This window comes from Bufo gargarizans, chromosome 8, assembly GCF_014858855.1.
Source record: "Bufo gargarizans isolate SCDJY-AF-19 chromosome 8, ASM1485885v1, whole genome shotgun sequence".
Lineage (NCBI taxonomy): Eukaryota > Metazoa > Chordata > Amphibia > Anura > Bufonidae > Bufo > Bufo gargarizans.
This window is the reverse complement of record NC_058087.1, coordinates 40,013,257-40,036,178: the sequence shown is the minus strand read 5'-3', so window position 1 is coordinate 40,036,178 and position 22,922 is coordinate 40,013,257. Positions and strand designations below refer to the sequence as shown.

General features: G+C 43.7%; 1 protein-coding gene across 1 annotated transcript in view; it reads right to left on the bottom strand.

The window, feature by feature from the left end:
* Window positions 1-22,922, bottom strand: part of AGPS (alkylglycerone phosphate synthase) — a 177,821-nt gene that overhangs the window by 46,952 nt on the left and 107,947 nt on the right. The window contains exons 12-14 of the mRNA XM_044304288.1: window positions 17,505-17,556; window positions 13,788-13,864; window positions 9,294-9,406 (exon numbers count right to left, since the gene is read on the bottom strand). Coding sequence (XP_044160223.1) covers window positions 9,294-9,406; window positions 13,788-13,864; window positions 17,505-17,556 — 242 coding nt within the window. The remainder of the gene's footprint in view (window positions 1-9,293; window positions 9,407-13,787; window positions 13,865-17,504; window positions 17,557-22,922) is intronic.

Here is a 22,922-nt window from a genome sequence, read left to right as displayed (position 1 = left end):
GCACAATGGGGATTATTACCACGAAGGGGGCACAATGGGGATTATTACCACGAAGGGGGCACAATGGGGATTATTACCATGAAGGGGGCACAATGGGGATTATTACCATGAAGGGGGCACAATGGGGATTATTACCGTGAAGGGGCACAATGGGGATTATTACTGTGAAGGGGGCACAAAGACGGCATTACAGCTGTGAAGGGGCACAGATAGGGCATTACTACGGCTAAAGGGGCACAGAGAGGGCATTACTACTGTGAGGAGGCACTTGGGGTATTCATACTCTGTCGGGAGGAACTAAGGAGGCATCACAATGTGTCAGGGGCACTAAGGAGCATCATAATGTGTGGGGGCACCAAGGGATCACCCTGTTGTGAGGGTGCACTTAGGGGTATCATACTCTGTGGAGCACTAAAGGGATATCATTCTGTCTAAGGGGCATCATTATTTTTAGGGGGCACTGAAAGGACATTCTTACTGTTTGGTCTGCAGAAAAACTTTATGTGGGCTTGGAGGTGTGGATTATTGTAAAAAATAAATAATAAGGTAGCTCTACACGCCAATGGTGTTGTCCCTCCTTATATATTTTCTAGGACCTTCATCCTACAGGAGACTCAGGTATGTGGACCTTTACAAAAAGTTCTTGAGTACCCCTGGTCTAGACCATCTTTATGAGAGAGCAACAATTATTTTTTTCAGATCCTCAGAGAGTTCTTTGCCATGTTGACCTTCCAGTGACCAATATGAGAGAGTGTGAGAGCGATAACACCAAATTTAAAACACCTGTTCCCCATTCATACCTGAGACCTTGTAACACTAACGAGTCACATGACACCGGGGAGGGAAAATGGCTAATTGGGCACAGTTTGGCCATTTTCACTTAGGGGTGTACTCACTTTTGTTGCCAGAGGTTTAGACATTCATGGCTGCGTTGAGTTGTTTTGAGGGCACAGCAAAGTTACCCTGTTATACAAGCCGTACACTGACTACTGTACATTGTATCAACGTGTCAGATCGTCAGTGCTGTCCCAGGAAAAGATATAATAAATATTTACAAAAATGTTAGGGGTCTACTCAATTTTATGAGATTATAATATATATATATATATATATCACACATTTTCCCCCTAAAACTGGGACGCTACTCATTTTCATGCACATAGGATAAAATAGTGAAAGTTGCACATAAATATTAGGCTGGGGCTAACAGCGACTTTGGTTTCAGCACAAAGATTGCTGTGTAGGAATACAGGGGGAAATTTATCAAAATGGTGTAAAGTAGAACTGGCTTAGAAGCCCATTGCAACCAATCAGATTCCACCTTTCATTTTTCACAGCTCCTTTGGAATATGAAAGGCGGAATCTGATTGGTTGCTATGGGCAACTAAGCCAGTTCTACTTTACACCAGTTTGATAAATCTCCCCCCAGTCTCTACACATAATTGAACTGAACAGGATTGCAGCACGGCTCGCAGGTTGCCGCTACCACAGAACGGCAAATGCCTTTAAAGAGGTTTTCCAATAAGCAATAGTTAATCCTCTATACACAACATGTGATAAATGCATCATAAGGCTACTTTCACACCTGCGTTAGGTGCGGATCCGTCTTGTATCTGCACAGACGGATCCGCACCTATAATGCAAACGCTTGTGTCCGTTCAGAACGGATCCGTCTGCATTACTCTGTAAAAAAAAGTCCAAGTCAAAACGGATCCGGTTCTGACGTACATTGAAAGTCAATGGGGGACGGATCCGTTTTCAATTGCACCATATTTTTCCGTCCCCATTGACTTACATTGTAAGTCAGGACAGATCCGTTTGGCTCCGCATCGCCAGGCGGACACCGAAACACTGCAGGCAGCGTTTTGGTGTCCGCATCCAGAGCAGAATGGAGGGGGAACGCAGCCAAACTGATGCATTCTGAACGAATCCTTATCCATTCAGAATGCATTCGGGCTGAACTGATCCGTTTTGAACCGTTTGTGAGATCCCTCAAACGGATCTCACAATTGGAATTCAAAATACCAGTGTGAAAGTAGCCTAAGATACCAACTGACCACGAGAAAGAGGGTCCCCGAGTCCCCCCTGTGTTAAGGGAGGGGGGGGGCGCAGTCCCATAGAAGTAAATAGAGTGTTGATCAGAAATGGGTCCCAGTTATCAGACCCCCAGTGACCACGCCTTTATCACCTATCCTTTGGGATAGGAAATACATCTTCATGGGGAAAGCACTTTAATATAATCTAACGCTTCTAATCATTTTATTTAATTTAAAAAAATTAATACAAGAGAATCTTTTAGGAGAAAGGTTTCTGTTAATTCCAAAACGATTTTTCTGAATCACTTGGTCTTATTTGTTACAAGCAGAACCATTAGAAATTAAAGTCTTGGTGCCATCGTGAGCAGATCATACCACTGAAAACGGCCATTGCTGCTCTAACCGTGCAAAATACAGCTGCAGGTCCTATAAGCCACTTCACCCTACTCGCCTGTACTCCGTTTCAGTACCAGGTGGCTTGCTTTCCACTGTGGATATGGTACATAGCTGGTAGCTAGAGATGAGCGAATTTCCGCTTATGAAATTTGTTTGCGATTCGTTTACTGGTAAAAGCAGAACTGCGTTATGGATTCCGTTACCACGGACCATAACGTAATTCTATGATGGAATGCATAACGGAATTCCTTTAAAGGCATTATGTTATTCATTCTGTCATACTAGAAGTCTATGGGCTGCAAAACGGATCCGTCCCGTTTCCGTTATGCAGGTGAGGAGCAGGTAACAGAGGTGGGACCAGCATATGCTAGGGATAGGCCATCGATGCCTCAGACCCCTTTAAAACCAATCACAGTGCAGCTTTCTTTTCTTACAGTGCTCTCCAAAAATTAAAGCTGTGCTGTGATTGGTTGCGGTGGGCAACCATTTTTTATTTTATTTTTTAGACACTTTTCATAAAGAGGCCCCAATATCTGATACATTTCAAGCTCACCTCATGACCACATATACGTAAAATGGCATGGCGAGCCCCACGAAATAGAAAATGAATGTCTGTATCCAAACTTTTGTAAAGGAATATTCAGAAGCACCAAAAAACACATCATAAACCCTACTTTTTTTATTTTGTTATTTCAGGAGTCCAGAATATGTCAAATGTAATTGAAATAAGCTGGTACATGGCTGACCTAGAATGCGGCGCGATCATGTGAAAGAAATATATATGTATAAAAAAATAAAATAAAAGATAATTATCCTAATTACTTTGGAAATGAGTGCGGCCTCTCCGTGATTGATCTCATGTATAATTGCCTTCCCGCCGTGCAGACTTTCACCCTTCGTGACACAAAATGATTTCATGATGTACAAGTGGCTACACATGAAGGATGGGAAGAACCATGGATCGGTGTCAGTGAGCACAGATCCATCAACTTTCTTCTTCCTCGTCCCCTAATGATGGGCCAATGTAGGAAAGTAAAATTAAACATGGGCTCGGGCCGAAACACCACCAGGGCCTGAATGGAGAGTCAAATTCGGATACTCAATGGGAAATTGGGGAGGGGAGGGGGGGTTTAAGAAAAAAACAGGCTGAGCAAATGCCATTTTATTTGCTGTGCTTTCCATCGATCAGCCATGCAATCCATCAAGGAAGACGGACAGAAAACTCCCCGTCATTACTCAGCCTGTTACCAGAGTGAAATGTTTTCTGTCCCTTTGTAGCAGCACAAAACAATTAGTGACAGGGGGTGGGCAAGTGACTATTTATCAAATCTTCTTGATTACGCCGTTTCCTTTTTAAAACATAGGAGTCTAAGCTGTAGTGGACAAAAAAAAAATTAAATATTAACTTTCCTCCGTCGTTATCCACAAGGAAAAAGAAAAAAATAAATATCAATCAATAGACAAGACTGTCCACTAAACCGATACACACTGCATTCAGAAAGTTGACAAATAGCTACAAGGAGGACACTTACAAGACACCTAGACACTTAGATATATAAAACATACTGAAGACACATTTAGTTACTGGAAAGCTCCCTGCCTTACAGTAGGGCTGCGTACACAAGACGGCGGGGCTGTTCCAACTGGTGATTGGAATTATTTATTTTTTGGCATAATTGAAAAGAAAATAAATGAAATTTCCACTATATTAAAGGAGCTGGCTTAAATTTTCAGAAACTTAAGTAAGGGTTCATGCACACGCTGGCGTGTTCGGTAAACGCGGTCCCTGTGCTGTCCACATCTTCCGGACTGACGGCGGCTGCTCTGACCCAAACTGACGGCATGATACCGATTTAGGATGTAGCAACGAGTTCCTCCTGTCTGTCCGTAGGTCTGTTGTACTGTATCAACATCATCACGTGAGTACAGTACAACAGACCCACGGACAGGTAGGAACTCACTGCACCATAAATCAGTAAAATGCAGTGAGTTTGGGCCGGAGGAGACAGGGCCGACACAGGCTGTGTTCATATGGATTAGTTATTTTATACATAGTATTAAGTAGCGCCAACGCAATCTTAACTTTCCTTCACTGTGACAGATCCTGTCCCTGCCCTCTGGGAGGCGTTTGCAATCTAATTTTTTTATCGTGCGCACACGCTAAGGCCATCTCCATAGGAAGCCATTTTACCTGCGAGCATGTTTTTGGACACTCATGCAACGTACATGCTCCACTGATCCACCGGAGCTACACACAGGTACACAGGTGTAGGTAGGTGTGTGTGTGTGTGTGTCTGAGTGTCTGTGTATATATATATATATATATATATATATATATATATATATATAAAAATATTATACATACACATACAAACAATCTCCATTTTATGCAGAAAATAAAAATACTACAAAAATACAGTGTAATAAATATCACACTAGGAAAATATAACAAAAAATTGAGGGGAAAAAAAAAAGAAAGTGTAATACAAGTGGAAATGTCAGCAAAAAATATTCCCTCCCTATCCGTAATCCCAGTAACCCTGTTGATTGGGGAGTATACTACGTGAGCACGCTTAGCTAGTGACAATTAATATTCATTAGGCATTGCACGGAGTGCTCATTGCCAGCCTCAGCTGTACTCTCCACGGGGAAGGGGAGCTATATTTATGATATTGGGGGCGATCCCTTCCATAGGCAGAAGAGACCAGGAGGTCACAGCAGACCAATGAAATTATTTGCCCCACAGCAATGTCTCTCTTGAACGCTTTTACCTCTGATCTCATGGTGTTGATTAATGAAGCAATGGTGTCACAAGACCGATACACCAGAGCGACAAGAGAGTGAGAGCGCTCACCCTTGTAACGCTGGATGCCACACAGGACAAATGAATGTGCGTTTAATACATTTGCAAAGCATGGGCTAGAAATCATGCCCTGAGCGTCAAAAATGCTTAATAGCACACACTATGCATATTCTCAGATTTAAAGCACTTAATACAAACTGTACTGCTGCTTCCGACACGGAGGTCATTACAATGCTCAATAGGAGCTCCACATACATTATTGAAGGCACATTCTCCTTTGCTACAGGAGTTCAGTTGGGTAATGCACTGCGTGCGAGAAATACCATGGGGTGATTAATGCTGATTCTATTGGACATAAATCTTTTCATGTGTAACTATAAGCTTGGTAGGGAACGTCTTATATTATTAGCGGTGCTCATCATACGTACCTGCTGTACACCTAGTCCCTGCATTCTGCTCATGGAACATTTTAAAGGGATTCTCTGACCAAAAATATTCTAAAGTTATCAAACCAGAAAAATAGCCACTGAGTTATTCAATAAAATGTATGGGCGCCACATGCCGTTTGTTCTTTTTCTTATTTCTTTGTCCGGCTCACCGAGACGGTCACACATGCTCAGTTTCATCCTTCAACTGCCTCCAGAGCTGTGATAGGGAGAGCATGGACACGCCCCCTGAGCTGTGATAGGGAGAGCATGGACACGCCCCCTGAGCTGTGATAGGGAGAGAATTGACACGCCCCCTGAGCTGCATCAGAAAAGACACTCCCCTTGAGCTGTCATCTTGATATAAATCTAGCAGAGCGGGGAGATCTGTGGATCCATGTGAGGTACGGGGCGGGTTCTGGTTTTGTTAGAAAGATTGGCAAGTACTATATGATGTCCGATTTTCATTTTTTACAATAATCATGGGATGACCCCTTTAAGGATATGAATAGCTGTCAGGTGATGTAAAGACAGTCTAATAACTCACAACATCAAATAAAACAAAGCACAACATAAAGCTAAACCTGATCTTTATATGTATATATGAGTGCCGGTACACGGTGCGGTCTAGCTACGGGATCCGCATGCTCATGCCGCATACGACTAATTACTAGGCCACAACTGTACTTGTAGCCTGGCAAATACCAGAAATCTGCATGAGGATCCCATGGCCAGTCCAGACAGTGTACGGACACCCTAGTATAGTATAATTCATATTTGTATAAATAACATATTTTAATGACTATATAGAGATGGATGGGGCAAAAGAGACATAACTTCCTGCAAAAGTGGTCCATTACAGATCCCTTTAACCCCTTCCTGACCGCCTTACGCATATATACATCATCGGCAGTCACAACTTTAAGTATGTCGCCATAGCCGCCGGGTGCCTGCTGTTTGAAATGCTGATTATGGACTTTTGACCCTTCAGATGCCTTGGTCAAATGTGACCACGTGATGCGGAGGAGCAAAAACCCGGAAGCGCGCAAGCACGCAGGGCGGTCACAACCATGGAAAACGAGAATTATATAATGTAATGGAAAAATGAATCCAGCCAGCAAAAGAAGATATATGGATAATCACAATACATTAGTAAGTGGCTTGTATTAACTTTGTCTACATAACGAGTGCTATTTGCTGAAGGGACACAACCCCTTTAATTGACAGGACCGGACATGTCGCCTGGCCCTGCCAAGCCTGCAAAGCTGCTCTGAGTAGAGACGCATGCACAGTGGCTCTGGTGCTCCTACCAAAGCAGCACAGATGCTGACTGTGCAGACCCAAAACTGTAGCAGTGACTCGCTCATCTCCATATTAGATCGTTGGGGGTCCAACTCTCGGCGCCCCCGCCGATCAGCTGCTTGAAGAGGCCACAGTGCTTCATGCGAGAAATGCAGCTTCTTCAGCATTTACAGTGCTCCACAAAAAAAGCACACAGTATATATAGTAGCAGCTGTGTGGGTACTACAGTGTAGTCCTATTCACTTAAAGGGGCCTATGCTGTAATACCGAGCACAGTGGCTACGGTATATGGAGTATACGGCGCACTGTAAACAACATAGGGCAGCAGCGCTATCTGAAGTATATGCCATCAATACTAAAATCCCAGGCAACCTCACAAAAAACTTGACAAATAGGACGGTGACGGCACAGGTTTAGGCCTCATGCACACGACCGTTGTGTGCATCCGTGGCCGTTGTGCCGTTTTCAGTTTTTTTTCGCGGACCCATTGACTTTCAATGGGTCCGTGGAAAAATCGGAAAATGCACCGTTTTGCAGCCGAGGCCGTGATCCGTGTATCCTGTCCGTCAAAAAAATATGACCTGTCCTATTTTTTTGACGGACAACGGTTCACGGACCCATTCAAGTCAATGGGTCCGTGAAAGAACACGGATGCACACAAGATTGGCATCCGTGTCCGTGATCCGTGGCCGTAGGTTGCTTTCATACAGACGGATCCGAAGATCCGTCTGCATAAAAGCTTTTTCTGATCTAAGTTTTCACTTCGTGAAAACTCATTTCCGACAGTATATTCTAACACAGAAGCGTTCCCATGGTGATGGGGACGCTTCTAGTTAGAATACACTGCAAACTTTGTACAAGACTGCCCCCTGCTGCCTGGCAGCACCCGATCTCTTACAGGGGGATATGATAGCACAATTAACCCCTTCAGGCACCTAAAGGGGTTAATTGTACTATCATATTCCCCTGTAAGAGATCAGGGCTGCCAGGCAGCAGGGGGCAGACCACCCCCCCTCCCCAGTTTGAATATCGTTGGTGGCACAGTGTGCCAACCACCATCGGTACCCCTCCCTCCCTCTATTGTATTAAATCGTTGGTGGCACAGTGTGCCAACCACCATCGCCCCCCCCCTCCCCCCTCTATAGCAGTAACATTGGTGGCAGTGTGCGGTCTCAACAGTAGAAGATTCATACTTACCTGCTTGCTGCTGCGATGTCTGTGTCCGGCCGGGAGCTCCTCCTACTGGTAAGTGACAGTTCTTTAGCAATGCACCGCACAGACCTTTCACTTACCAGTAGGAGGAGCTCCCGGCCGGACACAGACATCGCAGCAGCAAGCAGGTAAAGTATGAATCTTCTACTGTTGAGACCGCGCACTGCCACCAATGTTACTGCTATAGAGGGAGGGGGGGGGGCGATGGTGGTTGGCACACTGTGCCACCAACGATTTAATACAATAGAGGGAGGGAGGGGGGCGATGGTGGTTGGCACACTGTGCCACCAACGATTTAATACAATAGAGGGAGGGAGGGGGGGCCGATGGTGGTTGGCACACTGTGCCACCAACGATATTCAAACTGGGGAGGGGGGGGGCTGCCCCCTGCTGCCTGGCAGCCCTGATCTCTTACAGGGGAATATGCCGCACCTAAAGGGGTTAATTGTGCTATCATATCCCCCAGTAAGAGATCGGGTGCTGCCAGGCAGCAGGGGGCAGTCTTGTACAAAGTTTGTAGTGTATTCTAACCTGAAGCGTCCCCATCACCATGGGAACGCCTCTGTGTTAGAATATACTGTCGGATCTGAGGTTCACGAAGTAGCTCATATCCGACAGTATATTCTAACATAGAGGCGTTCCCATGGTGATGGGGACGCTTCAAGTTAAAATATACCATCGGATTGGAGAAAACTCTAATCCGATGGTATAAAAGAACTCCAGACTTTACATTGAAAGTCAATGGGGACGGATCCGTTTGAAATGGCACCATATTGTGTCAACATCAAACGGATCCGTCCCCATTGACTTGCATTGAAATTCAGGACGGATCCGTTTGGCTCCGCACAGCCAGGCGGACACCAAAACGACGTTTTTTTTCATGTCCGTGGATCCTCCAAAAATCAAGGAAGACCCACGGACGAAAAAACGGTCACGGATCACGGACCCACGGACCCCGTTTTTGCGGACCGTGAAAAAAAACGGTCGTGTGCATGAGGCCTTACAGGAAGCATTAACAAGGCGAAGCAGTCCCCACTACTACAAAAATAAAAAAGAGGTCACTCAAAATATTATAGGTATAATATATAATAATAAAAAAAAAAATCTGCGGATACCCACCCAAACTTTGCAGCTATGTCATACACTTGTTTCTCGTGTTGCAGGACTTTCTCACGATCACCTTCAAACAACAAAGTTGCAACACAAAGATGATTCGGATCAAAGCCTTTAAACTGTAAAACAAAAAGGGCAAAAAAAAATCATTTAGTCATTTTAGAACCAATACTGAACCTATACTATATTATACAATACTGACACTATACTGGGACCTGGCAAAAGGGTGCACAGTGGAAAATAACATTCAGCCCTATTGTTGTTGTCAAAAACAACGTAACCCTGACAGATCCGACTCTATCCGTACGGCCTCATTCATAAGACCGTATTTTTGGTCCGAGTCTGATCGCACAAGGGCCATTTAATTTATATGGGGCCGCAAAAAATGAGGACAACAGAATATTAGAACATGTCCTACTCTTGTCTGCGGACTAGAATACGCATTTTGACGATGGGGCCTGCAAAAGTGCGGGATGCACATGGCCGGTGTCCGCATTTTGGTTTGTGGACCGCAGAACGGATACAGCTGTGCGAAGGTAGACTGAGGGTTCATGACCCACCAAAAAGGTTGGTACAAGTACAGGTACATGTCCCCTAAATGATGTTCTCTTTGAATAACTGTTATCCCATCACTTCCACCACAATCTATATGCAGCGCCACCACCAAATAAATGAAAATAAATTCTATCGTATTTCCCAACGTATGCTTTCCGATGAGTACCCCGGCATTCTACTAGTGATCAGAGGAGGCTCTCTTTTATTCACCTATTCCTGCAAAATATCATAAAAAATCATTTACACAAATCTTTGGCCACAGTTTTGGTCCCTTCTGGATCTTGGTCACGCTCTTGTCTGAAGCCTTAGATACGGTATGTGGGTCAAGTAGTTTGGAAACACGTTTTTCCCAATGTTTTAAGACAGAAACGTTGGCCAGAAACGTAGGTGTGACTTATTTCTTACGATCTGCTGCTGGAATAAGTGAAGAATGGGGATGCGCGAACCCGAACTTTACAGGTTCGGGTGGTGTAGGAAATCCGTTATGGATTCCATCCTAATGGAATTCAAAATGGAAGCCTTTAAGAGGCATTCTGTTTTGATCCATCATAATAGAAGTCTATGGCCAAGCATAGCGGATCAGTCTAGTTTCCGTTATGCAGGACTTTGTAAAGTTCAGGTTCACTCATCCCTAGTGAAGAACACTTCATTTGATTGCTATTATGGAGTGCGGTTGTTTTCCCTACAATATTTATGGAACTACCCGACCAGTGGGCACCTAAATACTGACACAAGTAGGGCACACAGTGCCATACATCACCCCTAGGCTCCCATTGTAAAACATCACGTACTGTACAGTATACGTTTTTATACTTTGTCAATCTTTATAGGAAAGTTAAGCAGACTAGGTTTTCCTATACAGTGGACAAAAAAGCACTTTGACGCACATGGACATGATGGGGGCTGAAAGGGCACTCTTCTGCCCTGTTGGGTGAATGGAGTCCTATGGTATGGCCATTAAAGGGGTTATCCCGCAGAATAGGTGATAAATGTAATGTTGCTGGGTGTCTGACAGCTGAGACCCCCACAATCATTAGAACAGGGTTCCCGAGAAGCCAGTTGTGAGGCATTTGAATGGAGCAGTGGTCACCCATGCCCCCTCTGCTGCTCCATTCAGTGTCTATGGGACTGACTTTGCTATCTTTGTTAGTCCCATAGACACTGAATGGAGCTGCAGGGGACACACAAGACCACCGTTAAAATGCCTCCACACCCCCACTCTAGCAATCGGCAGGGGGTACCAGCAGCTGGAAATGTGGTGGATAGGCGATGTTTGTTGTGTGACAAGCCCGCTATCTTTAGTGGCTGCTGTTGCACCTGCTGACTGGTGTCCCATCTCCTGTTAGGAGGTGCCATGCAAAGGTATTTGTTGCCTGCCAATTAAAACATCCCCCAATCTCACTGACCGAAGCACCAGATGGTCACAGCATCGTCTCCTGAGACACATGATGCACAAGAACTCGGCACCTTAAATTGCAAATCGGCCAAGTTACCACTTCTCTAGGAACCCGATGCCCCTTGACTGCTAGAGAAGTGATGTACAATATCGTTGAGGGTGACCTGGACGAGTGTCTAGAAGTGGGGTTCACTCTGAAAGCAGCGCCTTGTATACATTTAATCCGATCGCAGAAAACCCTAGAAGAATCAGTGAAAGTACCACCGAGCACCAGGAGCGTTCCTGCGCTGTCTGCCAAGAAATAAACATGCAGATCTGCTCCCAAGACTAACATTTCTCCAGCCGTACTTTCTAGAAACTGCTGCAGAAAGCCATAAAGTGGAAGAGCACAGGGCTGTGATTAAATCATAAGACGGGGAACATATTTCAGTACTTAAATATTTCAACACATCCGAAGGAAAACCTAATCCTTTATCTAAAAAAAAAATCCCTAATTAATTGAGTCCATTAAACAAAAATTAAACGATCTTTAAATCCTTTTTGTTGCGATTTGTAACATGTTCCGTCCTGGAAAATGTGAAAGGAGTTTTTAGGGAGTTTGATATTAATGGCCTATCCTCAGGACAGGTCGACAATATCTGATCGGTGGGGGTTTGGCACCCGGCACTCCTGCCGATCAGCTGTTGTGGCTCTCCGGTGAGTGTAGCAGCCTCCTCACAGCGCCGTACATTGCTTAGTGGCTGTGCTTGGTACTGCAGCCCGGGCCTATTCACTTAAATGGGACGGAGCTGCAAATAGGCCATGTGTCAGATGAACATGACGACGGCCTAGGAAAAGGCTGCTACAGTGGGGATGCTGGGTGTGGGACCCCTACGCTCAGATACTGATGACCGCAGTCTACGGCACTCCAGCTGTTGTGAAACTACAACTCCCAGCACGCTCCAGTCTCTTCTATGAATGTTCTGAGAACAAACAAGCAAGTGTGCATGCTGGGAGTCATCGTTTAATGCAATTCCTTTTAAGTTGCAATACTGAAATAAATGGACTTTTGCACGATATTCTAATTTTTCGAGTTTTACCTGTATATAAACTGCAGCAGCAATGCTATGATGCCAAATTTTTGGGGAATGTGTTAGGCAGGCCACACACATTAGATAAAATCCACTTCAGCAGAATTGGCCTATGGCAATTAGAATGTGGGCTTTTTCAAAGAAATCAATAGCAGATATCTGAAGCTGAAACTTTGATTAAGGCTCCATTCAGACGTCTGCACTTTGGGTGCGGACCCATAAATTTTTAATGGGGACGGAAAAGATGTGGACAGCACACAGTGTGCTGCCCGCATCCACATTTCCTGTCCGCGGACCCGCAAAAAAAAAAAAAAAAAAAAAAGAACATGTCCTAAAGAACATGGACCCTAAATTGGATGGGGGGGGGGGGGGGGGTTTGGGTTACTGGGGATTTATCAAAGCTTTCGCCCCATAACAGTGGCATAAAAAAAAGTCACAAATTATGGTGCACGTCCTAATTTAAGACTTTTAGAGGTTCTCAACACTGTGTCGAGAAAAGGGTGTGGTTTAGTGGGAGGTCTAAATATGCCCCAAATGTCTGATAAGTATGGGTCCCAGAGGTGCCCGCAAAGTCCCAGAGGGTGCACTGCACATGTGCGGCCACCCTCTATTGATTCCTATGGGAGAGCCAAAAGTAGCTGAGCGACACGCTGAATGGAAGGCGCTCCTCACAAGCGTGCCCACCGCTCCATTTACTTCTATTGGGCTGATGAAAATAGCAGACCCAGTGCTCAGCTATTCTCAGAGCTCTCATAGGAATGAATTGAGGACGGCCACGTATGCGCGGTGCGCCGTTGGGACTTTGTGGGCTCCCTTTTAGATATAGGTGCAGGTCCTAGAGGTAGGATCCTAGTGATATGCCCCCAATGAGGGCTGAGATGCAATACCACATGAGGCTCATAAACTACTTCTAAAACAAACAAAACGCAATTTCTAATTTCAGGCGATGCTTTCAATGAAAATACTGCAGCACATGAACCACGGCTTTGGGCAGGTTCAGTTAGTCAACCCAAGTCTGCTAAATCTCCAAGCTGTGATTTTCCAGTAGGCGGAAGAGAGACGCAAGCATGCTAAGGATCACCACTCTCCTTAAAGGTAACATGCTGCACAATACTAGATGATGGGTTTGGACCTAAATAAGTCCCCTTTTACCCACAAATCCATCCCGTATGCGGTAAACAGTGAGCAGAAAGCTGCTGCTGCTGGGCGCGTCCACTCTTCACATTACTTTGGTGGAATTATTACTCTACATGTCAGTCTTTACATTTAATAGGACGCCTTTATGGGCTCAGCGGGATAATAAATGCTCCGAATTCACTGATCAGTCACGGGTAGTTTAATGCCACTAGAATCTAGGAGCAGTGTGCCCCCCCACGTACATGCTACTTGAAATTTAGCAAAAAGCCAAGTTGGCGTCATGAACAAAAAAAAATAAAAAATGTTTCAAACACACAAACACACAAACACACAAAACTGTACCTTTGTGATGTAGAATTTTTTTAACCCATCCAAAAATGAAGTAAAAATTGAGGCCACCTGAGGTTTAAGAGCATGCCCTGTAAAATAAAAATACATACATGCACCAATAAATCAAATATAAATGGGTAAGCGGCTGCGATGAACGTTCAATGAGATACGCTAAACTGCACTCTCAATGGTGTCATATAGAGGGAAATGCGATCTGGCCGTTTCGTTCTCAGCCTGGGATGCCGCACTGAAGTGGGTCCCTGGCCAGGCTGACAATGAAAGGGTTAAGAGGTAGAAGCGGCTTCTTGCAATAGCCATGCCAACTAAGATCTCAATCACTCATGGTGGGAAACAAAAAACAGACGTCCATACGACATAAAATATCCCATAGGCCAGAAGAGCTCCGACATAAAGCTGTAGGAGTCATGTAAACAGACATAAAAAAGGCTTTGGCAGCAGTTCCTCGAGTTTGCCCTTATACGTGTATGTAAAATACAAACCGGTGGGAAGATGGTGATGTATACTCCTTACTAACTACACAACAAGATTAGGTATATTAACCTCTTCATTACCGGAGACTCTCGGAGAGGCAACTGCAAAGTGTGAAAGCAGTGGTCAAGATTTGCTACCTAAATTGATATGCTGTGGACCCTCAAAATCGATGGATTTGTCCTGAAGCATGTGGATGACGTTATGCCCCATGCCAAGTCCCACTCTCCTCCAATTCCGGTCCCCGCTGGCCTGGACGTGTGATGTGCCGTCTACATACGCGTCACTGCTGCTGACCAATCAATGGCCTCAGCAGTCATGTGCCATACCAGAACACACCACCACTGAGGCCTCTGATTGGCCTGCAGCAGTGGTCAGCATGTAGGTGGCATATCACACTTCCAGCCTAGCAGGTACTGGAAACAGAGGGGCTCAGCACTTTTTTTTATACCCCGCCCAGCCATATTAAAAGAGGTTCTTGGTATCGGAGAAACCCTTTAAAAGGAGTTGTCCGGTATAAAAACCCTCATCTATTAGGCAGAGCAGCTACATCTCCTGACCTAGAGAATTCGGCACATTCATGCAGCTCTTATGGTAAGGGTAAGGGGCTTCTCTACTTTTGACCCTTAAAGCGGTTTGGTCTATGGAAAGCATTTATCACCTATCTACAGGACAGGTGATACAAATTATGATCAGCCTTACTTGTCTTTTTAATTTTTGCCACGTCCACAATTGTATAGCACTGCAGAACATTTTGGTGCTATATAAAAGATTATAAGTACTACTACATGGTGTGATAGTGGTTTGTTTTGGCAAAGATGGTGGCCTCGGGTCTCCAAAGAAATGTCTAGTGTCGCCATATGTTTTTAAACATATATCCAGCATTCTTGTTGGAGATTCAAGAAGTCTGCAATTGATATGTCCAGGCAAGCAAATCCCTAAATTTCCTTAGCAGCTTTGAGCTATTCCCCTATGAATTTGTATTGAAGAGCTCCTCAACCTGTCATGTTAAAGATGGCTGAAGAAGCACTCCTTAAGGTGGATTTACACATCCAGATAATCAGAAAGATTATCGGGAATGAACGTTACTGCGACTGTTCATTCCTGCCAATCTGCCCATCTAAATGTGCAGCCGATCACCTGATGAACAAGCTAAACGCTCGTTCATCGGTTGATCCGGTCATTCGTGCAGGCAACCCAATTATCATTTCTGGGCAGCAGATCGTGCAGTCTAAACAGGGATCTGCTGCTCAGAAACAATGTAGCTGTATGAGGACAAGCGATCACAATAGCAATACCTCGTCCTCGTACCCTGGAGGTGGTCCCTGCATGTAAATGTATCGCTTCATCCCCACCGAACGAGCAGCCAACTGTCGGGAAGAAACTCTTACTTCAAGACAATCTGCTGCTCCTCACCCGGTCCAAATCCACCTGTAGACTTTCAAGAATTGACGTATAATTTATTGCAGGTGCATTACCAGATGCGACTTTTCAGCAAAGAACCTTCCTCATGCTAAGGGGTGCTTTTTTGGATGTCGCATTTGGGGTGAGTTGGACCAAACCTCCCATTGGCAAGCACTCGCATTTCTATTTTTTCACGTGTTTTACTTGGGGTGCTGTTCTCCCTAGTTAAAGATGGTGGCAGAACCGCAGGTAGCATGTCGTAGAGCAGGAGGGGCTGGGTAAATTGATGGCAACAAAATCCCTAGATTTTGTTAGTGACTTTCAGCTGTTACTCTAAAGTCAGCCAAGTTTTACAGGCTAGGGTAGGGCTAAAGCCCACCCATTAGTGCCGGTGATGTCACCAGGAACACTGCTAGGTGGGAGCCTCCGCCTAGCAGTGCAAGGTTGTAGATAAAAATAAAAACTTGCCGTGCGCCATACAGCGCAGGGCAAGAGAAAGCATCGGAGCATAAAATTTTCCAATGCTTAACTCGGAGGGGCTGCCTGGGTGAGGAGGGGCTATGACCCCTTTAAGGATTGTTCAGTTAACAGCTCTCTCTCCCTACTCCCTCATGCATGTGCTTTGCCAAATGTTTGTGTCTCTTTAATAGGGAGAAAGCCACTGCCAGTGACTAATCTCCTGGGAGAACAAAAGGGATTGGGACGAAAACGTTCTTTTTGCCCGATCCTTCTCTCATCCCCAACATTATCTGTTGGGGATAGTTGGTAGCTCCCCACTGTTCTTGGCAAATTCGGCCGACAACGCGGCCCTAAGTATTTACAGAGCTCCTTGACTTTCTTAAAGGGAACCTTTTGCATTAAACATGGTGTCTGAGCTGCAAGTAGCATGTTATAGAGCAGGAGGAGCTGAGCAGACTGATGGCAGCAAAATCCCCAGATTTCCTTAGGGACTTTCAGCTGTTCCTCTTCCTCTAAGAATTTACATTGTAGAACTCCTCAACTTGTCTTAAAAGGGAAAGTTGGCATGGTTTTTAAGGAATTTTTATTTATTTTTTTCTACGATTGCATTTTACTCATTTTGGGCTAAAACCTGTTGTTTTTTTTTCAATTGTTCTTTATTAAAAATGTTCAGCTGTTTCTGAAAAACAAGGGTTAAAAATCAGTCTGTTTGCACTCTGTCACAGTTTGTTTTCTTTGATTCCTGTCATCTGGTGGCTCATGTTTAGCTCTCATCTCTGATCTCCTGACCTCATAAACACTGGTTATAGCTCAATTCTTCTCAAACTGATAAGAATATGGCTTAAATAGGTGCTTATGAGGTCAGGAGATCACAGAAGAGATACACATGAGCCGTCAGATGACAGGATACAAAGAAAACAGACTGACAGCTTGCAAACAGAACTGATTTTTAACCCTTGTATCTTAGAAATGGCTAAACATTTTTAATAAATAAAATGCAACAAAAAATTGCCCTGAAGGTGTCCACAGCTTTTAACACTATCTATCCTTCTATACAGATAGCATTTATGCTGACAAGTCAGTGCTCTCCTATACGTTAGGTGCTTTATTTCCCTGAAGTCCATTTGTCTTCTCAATCAAATACAGTACAGAGACTGTTCACTAATTAAGGTTTAGTCCCTAACTGAGGCCGTCGGGTAACTGGACGGCATATTAACAAGACATTCCGAGGGTTAAAATAATTACATATTGATTTGTATTGATTGTTAACCAAGTCTGCTACTCTGAGGATATAATCTGGTGGCCGCGTTAATGGACACATGAGCACTTTACAGCGTTACATCAGCACGAGTGGTTATCTATACTAAGCAAACTCACCAAACTGAAACTGTGCATTGTCCATAAGGCGGATTGAGGCAGGAGCACATCTCTGCAAGAGAAAAGGGGGGGAATAAAGAGGGGAAAAATATTATAACCGAGGTCCATAAACTTGGATGGTGAGAAAACACAGGCATTTGCATTTCACGTTACAGCAAAAGTCCTATACGCTCAACCCTCTAATACTGAAAACACTGGGGCGGATTTATTAACATTGCCTAAAATAAACCCAGAGAAGACGGGTAGACGATGTGCACAGATTTATGACTCAGCATGAAAAACTAACTACTTTTACTTCAAAATAATGGTGCCCTCTGGTGTTCAAACTGTATAGTAGTGGGCACATCTTGGTATGGAGCTGAATGAGCAGGACACACATGCTCAGTTCCAACTTGCTACAAGTTCGATCCTGTTAGAAACTGACAGTTACAGAAAGAGAGGTGCAGCAGAAATAACACATACCCTGAGCTGTGATAGGGAGAAAGCTGCAGAAAAAAAAAGAAGAAAAAAAAAGGACACACCCATTGAGAAAGGATATGTCCCCTGAGCTTTGATAGGGGGGGATGCAGAAGAAAGGACACACGCTCAGCTGTGAAAGGGAGAGTGCTGCAGAAGAAAGGACACACCCGTTGAGAGAGGACACTCTCCCCGAGTTGTGATAGGGAGAGTGTCCTTTCTTCTGCATCTCTCTCCCTGAGTTGTGATAGAGAGAGATATGCAGAAAAAAGGACACACTCCCTGATCTGGCAGCCTGAAGAAAATCTAGAAAAGCAATTGGAGCACTGAAGGGGAGATCTGTGGATCCGTGTGAGGTACAGGGCCGGCTCTAGCTTTGTTAGAAAAAGATTGTAATGTACTAAATTATATTAGATTTTCTTTTTTCCCCCATTAATTATTGGATAACCCTTTCAAGAATCCCTGCACTGGAATTAGCAAGATCACAAGTGGACTACTCTACTGGACTGGTGGAGATAGAAGAGGACAAGTGTACAGAGGAGAGCAGCAATGTGCATGCGGGTCTACCGCGCCATTCAAACGGAGGAACATGGACCCCCGTTCTCGTGAATGCCAGGGGTCCAAGCAGTCAGACCACCGACAATCAGACACTTATCCCCCTAGTCTGTGAACAGTGGAGAAGTTGTTTTATTGGGACAAACCCTGTAAAGAATACAAACTTCGCTCTACTAAACAAATGCAATCTGAAAAGATTTGGGCTTGTGAATAAAAAATCTAAGAAAAAAAACAATATGCATGTAAAAAAAAATAAAAAATACTGCGACAATTGAGCTTTGGCCACAGGTACCTGTAAAAGGAGTTGAGTTAGAAATAAACTTTTACTCAATTTATAATCCTTTTCATACAATAAGGCTAGGGCTACACTGCAGCAAGTGTTGGGCGACATCCATATTGCAGGTCTTATTTTGTAATCATAGTCTATGGTGTCGCACTGTGATATGCGACATACTGCGATAGTCGCATACAAATCCATCTTGGATGGATTTTTTGCGACTGTCGTGTCGCAGTACCAATGTGACCCATGTTGCAGTGTAGTTGCACCCTATAGGTCACGCGACGCACGTCATCGTGTAGCCCTAACCTTAAAGAAAGATATGTCATCTTAAAAAAACGTGTAGAAAGCAACAACCGGGCGTTGAAACGAGAAATGTAATCCCGACTCCATCTGATAAGTGGGCTGCGTGCGGTCAGTAAATGAAAACACACAGGTCAGTGGTCTGCTGTGAATCGCTGCATAATTCACCTCTGCGGTTATCAGCCCGCATAGACGTTACATAAGTAGGGCAGACGTCAGCACGAGACCGGAGTGATACAGATATGGATTTTGCTCTTTATCACTAATTCCTCTGTTACTGCAGATATATAAAACAATAAAAATATGCGCGCTCTCATGACAACGTCCATAAATAGAGCCTACGAAATTAGCGATTTGGTCATATTACAAATTAATCTGCCATAGAAAATGAATCAAGGTAAAGTTAAGAGCATTTTCTAAATGAGAAACAATGGCGATGAATGCCTTCATCACCCAATTATCATTTTCCCTGTACCGACGTGCAGATGATTTCTACACAGGACCCAGACAGGTTTATTTAAAAAAAAAAAAAAAAAAAAGAAAAAAAAAAGGATTTTTTTATTTTTTTTTAGGTTCTCCCCCTTTAAAATGGGATCTTTTGAAATGATTCACTTGAATTGTACTATATTTTAGTGCAATTTCCACAATTGGAATTCTGCAACAAATGTGCCATGTGTGAACATATCGCTATAATGAATTCCCTTTACAGTAAGATATTTTTAAAATACAAAAAATCTCTGTTGCCCCTAGCAACTAATCACAACGCAGCTTTTATTTTTCCAGAGAAGAATAAGAAATGAAAGCAGCAGAGCGATTAGCTATTTTGGTCAGCAGAGGCTTTTATTAAAGGGGTTTTCTAGGCTACAGATATTGAGAATATAGATATTGATAGTTTTCAAACCAGCCCCTGGATCTGAATACTTTTGTAATTGCATAAAATTAAAAGTGTTGTATAGCCACTGAGTTATTCAATAAAATCCATTTGTATAGCGCCCCCTTCAGTTTGTTCTTTTTCTTATTTCTCCGTTCGTCATACTGAGGTGGTTGCACATGCTTAGTTCCATTCCTTCAACTGACTCCTGAGCTGTGATAGGGAGAGAGCTGCAGCAGGAAGGACATGCCCCCTGAGCTGCCACCTTGATATCAATCTAGCAGAAGTAGAACAATGATTGGGGAGAGCTCTGGATCCATGTGAGGCACAGGTCTGGTTCTAGGTTTGTTAAAAAAAGAGAGTTATATACTGTATGAGCTCAGATATAGATTTTTTTTTATTTTTTTTACATTAAAAGGGGTTTTAAGAAAAATGAAAATACCTAAATATTACTTTATTTTACATATATTCTCAAATACCTTTCATTATTTATAATGGCTCATTTTGTCTGGGGAGCAATCATCAGGGGAAACAAAATGGCCGCTGTTCTATTAGTTCACACAAAACCTGTCCTGATCACACACGAGCACAAGTTACTTTACAACACTGCGGTAAAGAGCTGCCTCGTCCTCCTCTTCTACTTGTCAGGGATTATAATCTTGAAAACAGATAAGAACTTTAGCTAAATCTCTTGGAAATTTAGTTCATGAAGAGACTTGAAAGACAGACAGGATGGACAGGACAGGCTGTGGTAATGGAGACTGCATACAAGTGCTGCTGCTCATTAGCCACACCTCACCCTCCTCTCATGTCTCCTCATCATCTTCTACATTCACACAGAGATTCACCTGTATTCAGGATCATGACTCCTGACAAGCAGAGCAGAGAGGAGGATGAGGCAGCTCTATGGCTCATTGTGGTGAAGTAACTTGTACTCCTGTGTGATTAGGACAGGTTTTGTGTGTACTGACAGGACGGCGGCCATTTTATTTCTTCTAATGATTGCTCCCTAGACAAAACAAGCCATTCTAAGTAATGAAATGTATTTGTGAATAAAATATATAAGTATTTTCGTTTTTTTAGTTCCTGGAAAGCCCCTTTAATCATGGAATTTAATATCAGATCTCTTAGGGTCAGAGTCTTCCATTGATCAGCTATTTTGGGCTGCCGTGGTGCTGGAGGCAGACAGCGCCATATATGCTGTAGTGGCCATGCTGGGGTACTGCAGCTAAACTGCCATTCAAGTCAGTGGAAGGTGAGCTCAGCACACCAGCGCTGGAAACTACAGAGTTTATAAAGCCTTCTGCGTCCGCTCTGTACACTGATGATTACTGGCTCCACTACAGCCTGAAACAGACGATCATTTGGGAAAGGGGGGGGGGGGGGGGATCAAATCTCTACGGATCTGATAGAGGATAGGTTATCCATATCTGGTGCATGGAGTTGTCTTCTTCTGTCAAATTGATCAAAAGGTCTCAATGAAAAACGGTCTTTGTTGCTCCAAGCAACCTATCACAATGCAGCTTTCATTTTGCAAGAGCAATGTAGCAAATAAAAGCAGAGTTGTGACAATTTCCCATTTAGACAGTTTCATAAATCCCCCCCAATTTCCACATCACGGCGCCCATACGGGTCATCACTCCGTTTTCAGAAGGAGAAGTCTGTCAAGCCATGTAATACAGGAGTGGGGGTTGTGTTTCTGCAAAACTGGGCTGTTTGGGAAACTGAGTGGGAGCTGGAAGCGTATATCTGCAAGGAACGGATATGCCACAGACTGTCCGCTGTGCAATCGCAGGCAGAAAACCCTGTGGTAGCAGCAAAGCGCATGAGATTTCCAGGGCACATAATAAGTCCACAAACAATGTCAATTTATGCTGAAGCTTTCCTCCATGGACTTCATCTTCTGCAATGTATAGGGTGAAATCTGCAGCAAGTACAGAGTAAAATCCCTCAGAAGTCTGCATGTAACTCCCGTACCGTGTACCGGTGAATCTAGGTTCAATATTTTTTGCTTTCTTCACTTTAGAATGAACTGTTCTGCAAGAATGGTATAATTACACAGAGTAAGGCTACATGCACACGACCGTATGTGTTTTGCGGTCTGCAAATTGCATATCCGCAAAAAAAAAAAAAAAATGATGAAATCCGTATGTTAGAAAAAAATATTTTGGCGGATCCATTGTAACAATGCCTAAAACAGACAAGAATAGGACATGTTCTATTTTTTTTTTTGCGGGGCTACGGAATGGACATACTGATACATATTTTTTTGCGGACCCATTGAAATGAATAGGTCCGCATCCTATCCGCAAAAAAAAAAAAAAAAAAAAAAAAGAAAGGAAACGGACACGGAAACAAAATATGTTCATAGGCTACATGCACAAGAATATTATTGAATATCAAACCATGAAAAGCAGCAAAACCAGCGCCACAATGACTCCTCAAATGGGGCAAACTAAGGCTGGGTTCACATCGCCGTTTCATTTTCCTGTTCTAATCCGCCAGAAGAGCAGAAAAAAAAAAAAAAAAAAAAAAAAAAAATGAAGGATTCTGTATTTTAGGCATCCGTTACGCATATTTTGCATCCGTTTCATGCATGCAGGACTTTTTCTTTTTTTCCATCTAAAATGACTGATTTCAGACGGAAATGGCTAAAACGGATGCAACATGTGCATAACAGATGCCTAAAATACAGGATTCGAAGCCAGCCCGAGTATGATCTTTCCTGAGATGTATAAATACTTTCCACAGATCCAACAACCGAGTATAAAACTCTCCCCTAAACAGAAACCAATAGATGAAAATGTGTAACGAGCCGCGCGGTTTCGAACGGTAGAACGTCTGATCAGAAGTCAGGAAACCATCACTCAAAGATGGATGTGGGATCACATCTGTTTCACTAACATTTACTTGCAAGTAATGACAAACTCAACCCAAACTAATATATACCACAGGC